General features: G+C 41.1%; 1 protein-coding gene across 2 annotated transcripts; it reads left to right on the top strand.

Annotated features, from left to right (window-relative positions):
• Positions 1 to 727: 727 nt before the first annotated feature.
• On the top strand, positions 728 to 10,075 carry abhd8a (abhydrolase domain containing 8a). 2 transcript variants are annotated; one of them, XM_030403840.1, is made up of 5 exons: positions 728 to 1,400; positions 5,670 to 6,499; positions 6,901 to 7,071; positions 7,161 to 7,377; positions 7,744 to 10,075. In XM_030403840.1, exons 2-5 carry the CDS (start codon positions 5,679 to 5,681, stop codon positions 7,954 to 7,956), a joined length of 1,422 nt encoding a protein of 473 aa, XP_030259700.1. In that variant the 5' UTR covers positions 728 to 1,400; positions 5,670 to 5,678; the 3' UTR covers positions 7,957 to 10,075. The 2 variants fall into 2 exon arrangements, with proteins under 2 accessions (XP_030259700.1, XP_030259702.1); XM_030403842.1 differs by lacking the exon at positions 728 to 1,400 and adding an exon at positions 4,532 to 5,263.
• Positions 10,076 to 11,068: the final 993 nt, after the last annotated feature.

The following is an 11,068-nucleotide window of genomic DNA, read 5'->3' as shown; positions in this document are numbered from 1 at the left end:
ATGCAAAACAGTCAGGCCAGACACAAAGAAGCTCAGACTAAAGAGAAGTTTAATCAAATACAAGATTTTGTACATTGTACAACTGTGCAATGAAAATTTAAGATATCATGGCAGCAGGGAGCACTGTTAAGAAGAAAGCTATATATTAAAAGAAAAAGGTAAGGTACAATTGGTACAATTATATACATGAGGTACATATTTCAGAGTAAAACAGTACTCTGTGCAGATTAACAGTAACCAATGCGTATAACGCAGCACAATAAAGAAGGGTAGAGATGAAATGCAATAACACAAAATGTCCATATGAGTAAATCCAAATATAAGTAATAAAAGCAATAAAACACGCCAAATCACATAAAAGCAGTTACATCAGATACAAACTTATGAGGAAAATCTGAAAAATACTTCTAGTCTAGGCCCAATATAATAATATCAGAGGCGTTTTAGTGCCTGTTTAGTGGCGTTTTGTGGGAGGGCTGGATTCCCTCCATGTTATCTGGCATGTTAACTGGCTTAAAATATTTTTACACCTGTTTATTACAGCACCAATGGGTCCCATGCATAAACACAAAGTACTACATGTTATTTACATCGGAGGCCAAACAATAACAGAAAGTACTCAGTTTGTGGCTGGCAGGCTCTCCGCCCCGCACACGTCACAGTTGGCGGTTCCGTGACAGGCACGGGCCTGTCCCAGTACTCCCAGTATGTCTGTGTGGGTCCAGACAGAGACGGGCGGCACATGTTCTTCTCACTGGTTCGAACCTGAAGGTCGTTTTGCGCCTTCAGTGATGCGGCTGCTGTTATAATAACCCTCCTCCAGGTGTCACACTGGATTTTAAGCGGTCATGGTTCAGATCATTAGCTCGGCCATCATTGTTATCACTTCTGTCACTTTCTGTGCCGCAAGCACGCGCGCCCGCGCACTCACCGCGCACGCGCCTCGCTGCCTTGTCAGCCTTGGCAACAAGGAGACGAGCCTCTCCCATTGGCCTCCTCTCGGCGCTCGGCTGTCTTCGGTTCGTCCTCCTCACCGCCACTCAGGAGCGAAAATGCCCGAAGACTGGCGCGGCTGCTGCGGATGCAAGGGCAGCAGGACTGGGTAGGGTCTGGCCTGAGTGCGCAGTGGATGCTGAAGGAGAGAAAAACATTGCTCGTTGTCGTGATGGGTGTCTTATTGAAATGCAATAGGCACACTCTGACGGATGCATGCTTTATCGTCAACTCGAGCCCCTCCGCGTTGTTTGGCAGCGGTCTGATGAGGCCAATGAGGAGCGTGTTCTGTTTCGCAGCATCCCAAGCTTAGACAAATTGTTGCACCAAATGCAACGTTTCCCTCAGTTTCAGGTCATCTCTCGGTGCAGATTCCTAATCACCCTTAATCATCAGTAAACCTGCAGGTAAGGAATCCATTCTTGTTGCACGGTGTTATCTAATTAGCCAGTGTTTATCAGGATCGATGATCAGATGCACGATTATTGCACGCATTTTACCTGTGACGGCAAAAAAATAATGCATCTATCAATAATATGCGCCATAGAAGCACCAGACTTCCATTGACTTTTAATCATTTTTTATTAGTGATGCGATGTTGTGGGGCCTGCGTATGAAATGTGTGAGAAATGCCCTTCACTGCGCATTTGTATTATTGTGAAATATGATACGTACTTAATGATTCAGGTGAAATGATCAGAATATGGAGTCTACTGCAGTCTGTGTCTTAATGTTTTGGAGTCCCATCCTTGCAGAAGCTATAGAACATTTTTGATTTAGGTCTTTATGACAAAATGAGGTTATTGGTCTCATTTTTTTGCAAATATACGCATCTCATGCAGACATCATGTCAGAATGCGCCTGCTGTACCCTGTTGTTGTGAAAATAGAGCAGCACACTGTGTACTTAATGTGTGTTACGCTACTGTAAGACCTGGCAGACATACCAACCTACATTATTCTGCAATGCAGACAAGAAAAATAACATGGCTGAGTAAGCGCCACAATTCTTGTCTGGAGGGTTTGTGGGTTTCAGATGCGGGTCCACCTCCTCCTTGCTTCCCCTCAGCCATGATCGGATCTTTGTTGACCGAGTTGATGGATTGTAGGTCAGGAGGAGAATCCCTAATTTGAATGACACGGTCTGTCGTTGCATCAGTGCAGATACAGTGAGTGTTATGTGGTGAAGAGGCATCTTTACTCCAGGGTTACCCAATAATAAGGTCAGGTGATGTTCTGCCTCACTGTCAGAATACTGTCACCATCAGACTGAGTGATCAGCTCCTGTAGGACTGTCCTCAGCGGACACTTTCACCTCATCAGGGACCATTGTAGCTGATGTGTCACCACAGATGGATTCAAGATAGATGGATTTTGATAAATAGGATGAAGCTCACTGCAGCTGTTGAGACTGACAGCTGAGTGTCTGCTTAGTGTGTTGACGCTCCATTTTGATGCTTGTTGTGAAAAGGCGGCCCTCTCAGTCCACATTCACTTGGCTCCTCGATGTAACTGGATAGCACTTGATGCAGTGACCTTCAGACCATCCTTTCACCACCAACAACAACAACACACACATTCCCACACACAGGCACATGTACACTTGAGTCCCTTTGTGCACATGCAAACCAGGTCCAAGTTCTCCTCACTGTGGGTCCAGACCTCTGGAGTAATGTACATTAAAAGTGTGTCATTACCATAATCACCTTGTTGACTTTGTGTTTTACTAAAAGCAGACAGAACTAAAAGAAACTAAAGACTAAACTAAACTACAAATAATCTGTTTGTTATGAATTCATTATAGTGATGGTTTTTGGATGATTGATACATGAACAAGAAGAATCTGCATTCAAAAATAGATATGCCTTAAAGGGGCATTATGTAGTTTAGGAGAAGAAGTTCAAACTTAAAATTTAGATATTTACAAAAATAGTGAGGTAATAATACAAACTCATAACTGAATAAACAAGCTGTCCTCAGAGGAAAATAAGGTCCCCAGAACACTGTTTGAAGCTAGAAAGGTGGCAGGGTCCACCACATATACACAAAGTAAAACAATATGAAACTGTGACGTCCTTTAAGGTCAGTTTGTTTATTCAGTCATGAAAACGACTACAATCAATGTAGGTGTTTCTCTTCCCCAAAACTACCTGAAATATTTTTTATTTTTAATCCATAGAATCGTATTGTATAGGTTTCATGTAAAGGGTCACATTATGTTGAGTTGATATAAAGACATTCAATAACATGATACGTAATTTATTAGGCAATTTGAAATGACAAGAAACACATTGCGGTCATGTAGAAGTTCCCCTTTATTTTAAAACATAGGAATTTAATAAACACATAAGTTTATGTACAAGTGTGCATTCATCTAATTAAATCACACTAAGTTATTGAATGTATTAACATTGACTCAACATGATAGAGAAACGTTGCATTAATCGCAACCATTTACACTAAATTTATATAACAAAACTAGACAAATAATTTTATGGAATGGAAATACTTAAAGGTGCAATGTGTAAGAATTGACCACCGGTTGAATTCATACTCAAAACAAACAAAAGGGAACATATCACAACAGTAATCCTCATCTGTAGCTGCCGTCAGCTAGTTAGCTCAGTTAGCTCAGTTAGCCATTAATCTAGTGGTCCAGGCGGGGAGAGAAGAGCACCAGAGGAGTGTTGTTGTTTACACCATTTGCATAGGAATGTTGGACCAGAACAAACTGGGACTAGCTGGTTAGCATGCTAACTTCAGTAAATATTTCTGCTTGCAATAAATACACCTCATTACGTCAAAACTGTCTTTACATTCTGTTGATAATTTAAGATCGTTAAGATTGAAAATTTTCAAACAAAAAAACATATGTGTTGAAACTGGAAAGTCAATGTTTTACACATAATTGATAGGGCGGGATTTGACGTAATGAGATATGATATAGTTCAATATATTCACTTTAAATTACTTTAAATGGTCAGCCAAAAATAAATCTTCAGTCTTTATCTACACACCCACGTGCCGATGGAAAGTCAGGTGAAGTTTTTTCATTTACAAAACGTTTGTGGAGCTTCACAGCAAAATAGCGTCCTCCTAAACAAGTGAAGTAGATGGGTAGTAGTTTTAAAATGTGAAAAACAACTCAAAACCATGAAATGAAATGGCTCCATACTACTCATCTGGCATAATCCAAGTGTTTGTAAAGATACCCTGAGATACCGAATTGATATCGAGACATGCTTGTGTACCGATGCTAAACCTTTTAGCTTAGCAGCTACAGTGAAGTGTTTGGCTTCAAAAAAGGTGCACATGATGTCTTTTCAAATCAGAATTTTGGGTCTCGGGGCTTCCAGACAATTGGATTACACTGGATGAGCTGTTTGGAGCCATGTTATGTTTTACTTTTTTCTTTTTTTTTTTTAAGCAAGCCCCCATCTACTTTAGCTGTTTAGGAGAATGCTGCAACAGTGTTTTGCTGTGAAGCACCAGAAAAGTTTTGTGGACCACAAAACTTCACCTGACTTTCTTTCGGCATGGAAGTGCGAAGATAATGACTGAATTATCTGTTTTGATTGAAGTGTTCCTTTAGTCTGGAGAAAATCCCTTCTATTTAAAAATGAGAAAGAAACCCCAGTAAGCATGATGAATAAAATCAATGAAAATGAATCCTGATTAGTCACAGAAGTGTATATGTTTTTAAGTTAATTATCTGTTCATTTTATTTTGTCTCCAGGCAATAAGATGCCTAGATGTTATGAATACTTATTATATATATTAAGCGGGAGGCATGAAACACAATCATAACATGTAACATGATATGCCAGTTAGCCCTAATGTGCATACTGCCCTCAGTTTCACAGTTTCTGTAACCAGGAAACAATACATTCTTATCATGTAGATGTGACTGTTCCCACTCTGTTTCCTCGAGATAACCAGCCTGTGTTTGTATAAAAAAATGAGAACTAATGCTGCTTTATTTTTTCCCCCATCTCCACTGGAAGCAGCATAGATCGAAACGACTGGCATCATGCTGTTATGAGACATACAGCTGGCAGACATGTACACAGTCATGCCCTCTGAGTGGCTTTTTCTATTTATATTCATCCTGACCATGTGAAAAGGACGGCTTATTAATAGCAGACGTCTACAGTATGTTTGCATGTGAACGGTCAGTCCTCACTGACATCGACACCGTAGTACGGCACGGGTATTGTTTTTATGTTGTCTGTTTACGGACTACCTGAATGTCATTCTGCTGAGTCACCCAGGTGAGTGTGTTAATGGAGTTTCACAAAGGCTGGTGGTGTCTGTGGTGTTTTGGATTTGCATAACGGTTTTAGAGGCTGTTGAACCGAAAGCATCCTCGCTGTTGTGTGTGTTTCATTTCTCTCCACACTGCCTGAGGTGGGATGAAATGATAGAAAGAGCATTTCATTGTGACTGTGTTGCTAGGAAACAGCTCAAGTCCAATATTATGGGAACCAAGCAAGGACCTAGATTCTTCACGCTGAGCTGTTGACATTTGCAGACACTGTGACGCGAATTAAACCTGGAATCATTTATAATGCATATGCGAAAAAGCTAGTAACATGCTTCACAAGCCCACCCACACAAATTGTCTGTTTTTTCATTTTGTATTCATATAAACCTACATATTCTGTCTTGTTTATGCAGGGGGGCACCATGCTGACCAGTATCACCGAAGGCATATTGTGCTGCCTGACTGGAAAGGCAGCTAGCCTGGTTTTGCCCCTGGAGTCGACACAACCCTCCGATGGTTTTGAGTTTGTGGAGGTGAAACCTGGAAGAGTCCTGCGGGTGCGGCACATAGTCCCTGAGCGTCAGCCCGTAGTAACAGAAGAGCAAGTGGCAGGCAAGGAGAAGAACCATGACTGCGATGATGAAAGCTCTCCTGAGGATTTTCAGAACAAGATTGATACCAGCAGCAGTGTCCACTGCAAGAGGAAGATCACCGTCTACCGCAACGGCCAGCTGGTGATTGAGAACCTCGGTGATGTTCTGCACTCTGAGATCCTCCAGTGTCAGGATGGAGATCTGGAGCCTTGTAGCACTGTCGAGGTGGAGCTGGCTGACTACAAAGAGATGCCCTCTTCTCCAGACCCCAACCCTGTTCCCCCTCCAGTCCCTCCTACCCTCGGGGAGCAGAAACCTGCTCCACCTCCTCGCCGCCGCCGCCGCAAGCCCAAGCGCACCGTGCTGATCGACTCGAAGAGGGTGATCTCGAGCTGCAAAGGGACACACTCGGACGTAGCGCTGTTCTTCGTGCACGGTGTGGGAGGATCTCTTGACATTTGGGGCAGCCAGCTGGACTTCTTCTCTCGGCTGGGCTATGAGGTCATTGCGCCAGACCTGGCGGGACATGGAGCCAGCACTGCCCCGCAGATCGCAGCCGCTTATACTTTCTATGCCCTTGCAGAGGATCTTCGTGCCATCTTTAAGAGATATGCTCGTAAACGCAACATACTCATCGGCCACTCATATGGGTGAGGATTTGTGAGATGCTTTGTAATGAATCAGTCACCACTGGAAAGAAGCTATTTTACATTAAAGGTGCATTATGTAGTTTTCGGAAATGCAATTTATTGAATAAACAATCTGACCTTAAAGGACAACACTCATGCTGTTTATACTTTGTTTATAAGTGGCGGACCCTGCCACCTTTCTAGCTTCAAACACTGTTCTGGGGACCTTATTTTCCTCTGAGAACATCTTGTTTATTCAGTTTTGGATTAAGTAAATATGTCTGGGTTTGTATTGTTACCTAAATATCGTAAACACTGCAATTTGAATTTATTTTCCAAAACTACATAGTGCCCCTTTAAAGTTCCCTCCCTCTTGTAGTAGTGATTAACATGCTGTGCTCATCTCATTCTGTCTCTCCCAGGGTGTCATTTTGCACCTTCCTGGCCCACGAATATCCTGATCTGGTCCATAAGGTGGTGATGATTAATGGAGGGGGTCCCACCGCTCTGGAGCCCAGCCTGTGCTCCATCTTCCAGCTGCCATCTTGTGTCCTGCACTGTCTGTCACCCTGCCTGGCCTGGAGCTTCCTCAAGTAAGCCCTCATATGAAAACTGAAATTGTCATCAAATTGTTCACCCAATAGTTCCAAGTAGCACTTATTTATTTCCCCGTAACTCTTAGAGCTGGATTCGCCCGTCAGGGTGCCAAAGAAAAGCAGCTGTTGAAGCAGGGCAATGCCTTCAACGTGTCTCCGTTTGTCCTGCGAGCCATGATGAGTGGCCAGTACTGGCCTGAGGGGGATGAGGTCTACCATGCTGAGCTCACCGTGCCTATCCTTCTGGTTCATGGCATGTGTGACAAGTTTGTGCCCATGGATGAGGACCAGCGCATGGCAGAGGTATAGTATACCTTCATGATATGCTATTGAATTTGAAACGTTTAAAGGATAAAGTCACCCAAAAAATTTAAGTTTAGTCATTATCATGATCAGTCGGGTTTAGTTTTGTAGCCCATGAAACATTTATGGAGCTTCACAGCAAAACAGTGGGGCAGCATTCTCCTCAACAACTGAAGTAGATGGGGACTTGTTTTAAAATGTAAAGAAATTTTTAAAAAAGAATCACGTAAAATGCCTCCATACAGCTTTTCTGACATAATCCATCAGGGGTGTGTAGATAAATACTCTATTTTCATTTTTGGATGAACTGTTCCTTTAATGTAACTTATTGTAATGATCTGCATTCATTTTTGGCCTCTTTTCTAGATCCTGCTGTTTGCCTTCCTAAAAGTCATCGAGGAGGGAAGTCACATGGTCATGATGGAGTGTCCTGACACCGTCAACACCCTCCTCCATGAGTTCTTTCTATGGGAGCCTGACATGTCCAAAAAAGACAGCAGCAAGACAGACACAGAGAAAACTGTTGCTCTCAGTGACACTCTCCACACACTGAAAATCAATAGGTCTATGGACAAATAACCAACAGGGAGTGTAGTTTTAACACAGAAACCAAGCAGAGGGCCTTTTTCGGCAGGTGTTCTTTAGGCTGCTCCCAGGCTGAGAGCTGTTATAAACAGGGCCACATCTTAAGGATGCGGACGGCCACTGGTGCTCAAAGATAAAGCAAGACTTAGGCATGGTGCCAACCAGAGAGTGATGGAATGGACATAAAGATGAGAGGAATGGATGCAATTACACCGTCAGTTTCAGCTTCGCTTTTTGATACCAGTTTGTGCTCCATCCCGTCATGTTTGGAAAACAACACAACACCTGGAGATCAGAAGGACTTTGTCCATTCGTGATTTGTGTGTGTGAATTGTTTCTGGTGAAGAGCTGATTTCTGCAAGGTGCAAAACGATCAAATCCATGAAATGGTGTGTGAATTTAGTCACATTTTATCTTAAATATTCTGTAAAGTGCTGCAGAGCTGCTGTTTTACCTTTACACAATGGTCTTACATCTGCTTTCAATGAGAAACTGGAGACGTGATTTGCAGTAAAATGAGGAAATACAGATCTGATTCACTAGTATGAAGGTGAATGACAGATTATAGTTAAACTCAAGTGTTTATAATAACAGACTATTATCAGATACTTACTGGATGGTAGTGGTAAATGGGTTAAAGACCTTAAATATATACTGATGTACATGCAACATGTAATTAATAATTGCACCACATGAATACATAGACTACATCATGACAAAAAGTCATTGCTCATCTGCAATACAGCCACCTATTAACCACCTCCATACAATATGCAGTGTGCACCATCTCAAACACTCACACAGCTGTCGACAAAACAATTGGCTCATCTTTTCAAAATGACAGCAATTTATTTTCATATATATTGAACTCTTATATAAAATCTAAATCCAAAAGGCTATGTGTGTCTATGTTAAGCACAATGTAACCAATTCATAGTTGCATGAAAATTAAGTAATATACAAAAGGAGATGTGTGTGAACTGGTTGCAAACACAGGTGTGAACAAACATGGATGAGAAAAAGGTTATTCTCCTTTCTTCTAGCAGCCATTTCTGTAACAGTATGTGATATCCTAAGGATACAAAGTACTGGAGCCCTGCATGACTTCAGAATATGAAAAGGTGTGAGGGTTGTTTCAGATAATATATTCTCATATTTAAAAGTCCCTGTGGGTTCCTCTCTAATCAAAAAAAAGTGTTCCTTTAAATGTGTATGAAGTATTATTTTGCCTTTATTTTGAAATGTCAGCAACTGCCATTAAAAATTTGTGGTTGTATTGACCGCTTTAAGCTGATAAATGCAAAAGTAGAGTGTGTTCCCCTACTCTCCAGTCCAACATATTTATCTAACGGTGTCAGACAGAGAGAATGAGCTGAACATTATGCTCACTGGAAGACATTCATTCATGGGTGCTGCTTTGTCTCATAGTGGGACAGTAAGATGTGAGTAAAAGCACAGTGTGATGTGTTCCCGGACAGCGCTAATCTGCTGACTGGATATTTGAAACTGTTTTGAGTAGCAGTAGGTGTAATCTGGTGGATTTGAGACTGAGTGTCCAGAGCTTCAAATGTCCAAACATGAGTTAGCCAAAGGAGGAGGTCCCCCAAAAAAGAGGGACATCTGGACTGATCATGCTGGTCCATTATATATGCATTTTGACAGGATGCGGATGCAACATGACTGGTCTTATGCAACTGGAACAAATAGTAAGAAAACAGAGTGGAAATAAACTGACCTGGCACTGACACCTCAAAAAACATTATATATTCTCTGTGGACTTTCCAAAAACCAACAAGTGCTGCTGATGCAACGTACTGTACGTCTCCTTTGGTGTAAAAGGTCAGTAAAACTGTCTGGACTACAGGGTGCACATGTACTTCCTCTTATGCTAAAAGTGTGCAAATACAAATTGTCAGTGCTCATATGTGCTATATCTTTTTGTGGTTAACAAAAATGTGTTAATGTTATTGTTGCATTTATTCAAGGGAATCATAATGTATGCACTGCCTGAATGTAGATGCATATAACATTATATAGCCTATCGAAACCGTTGGATTCAGTGTATGAACGTGCCTTTCCCCGGCATGAAATAAAAACAGATGTTCACAGTCTACACAGGATTTTGCTTGTGTCTTTGACTAAACGACATTAAGGCTGCAGCTCAGGAGGTAGACAGGGTCGTCCAGCAATCAAAAGGCCGTTGGTTCAAACCCCCAGCTGCGTGTTGAAAGTTGTAAAGGCACTTCGAGTGGTCAGTATACTCGAAAAGCAAATCAAAATTGCAGGCATTTTTTAGAAAGAGATTATAAGGGTGATGAGATTATTTCTTCAAGGACTGAAGGTGTAGGAATACATTTTAAGGCTTGATGCAGGATACAGCCACATTAGTATGATAAGATTATTTTTTCTAATTATTACAAAGTTATATCATGTAGATTGTGGGAATCAGAAGAGAAAGATTTTCTTTGACGGATATTTATGCCTAAACAAACTAAATAACAAACTTGGCTCAGTTTTATGACTGAATAAACTCAATAAACAGACTGACCTTAAAGAGACAACATTTATTTAATGTTTATTTGAAATGGACATAGCAATTACACTGGACAAACCAGATGCATTGTTTAAGTGTTTTAGCACAAGTGCTAATTCGCAACACTTGTCCATAGGCAGCTTTTGAAAAGATAGAGCAATTAGAAAATAGGGCAATTAAAATAACAAGAATGGAAAAAGGAAAGACCAGACAAAGATAGGAAAAAAAGAAGAAAAAAACCAAAACAGCAACAAAACCATGGGAAAAAGAAATCAAAGAAATACAAGCAATTTTCAAATAAGGAACATAAAAAGGCAACAGAGCAAAGGCAATATGAGTAAACAGTAAACCAGTTAAGAACTATTCATGTGTGCACTGTTGATTAGATTTAAGCCACTGTTTGAGTCCTTTGTTAAAAGCTTTACTATAAACGTAAACATAAATAAATAATGTTTTACTTTGTTTATATGAGGCGGACCCTGCCACCTTTCTGGCTTCAAACAGTGTTCTGGAGACCTTATTTTCCTCTGAGAACAGCTTGTTTATTCAGGTATGGATACAATTTATATTTCT

This window comes from Sparus aurata, chromosome 21 (genome assembly GCF_900880675.1).
Source record: "Sparus aurata chromosome 21, fSpaAur1.1, whole genome shotgun sequence".
In the NCBI taxonomy this organism is placed as follows: Eukaryota; Metazoa; Chordata; class Actinopteri; order Spariformes; family Sparidae; genus Sparus; species Sparus aurata.
This window is presented reverse-complemented; position numbering and strand designations above follow the sequence as displayed.

What these genes read in the sequence shown, in the direction of transcription:
- abhd8a (XM_030403840.1), top strand. Translation starts at nt 5,679, where the DNA reads ATGCTGACCAGTATCACCGAAGGCATATTGTGCTGCCTGACTGGAAAG. An exon ending in CTCATCGGCCACTCATATGG is followed by an intron (nt 6,500 to 6,900) that starts GTGAGGATTTGT and finishes TGTCTCTCCCAG; the next exon opens with GGTGTCATTTTGCACCTTCC. An exon ending in AGGACCAGCGCATGGCAGAG is followed by an intron (nt 7,378 to 7,743) that starts GTATAGTATACC and finishes CCTCTTTTCTAG; the next exon opens with ATCCTGCTGTTTGCCTTCCT.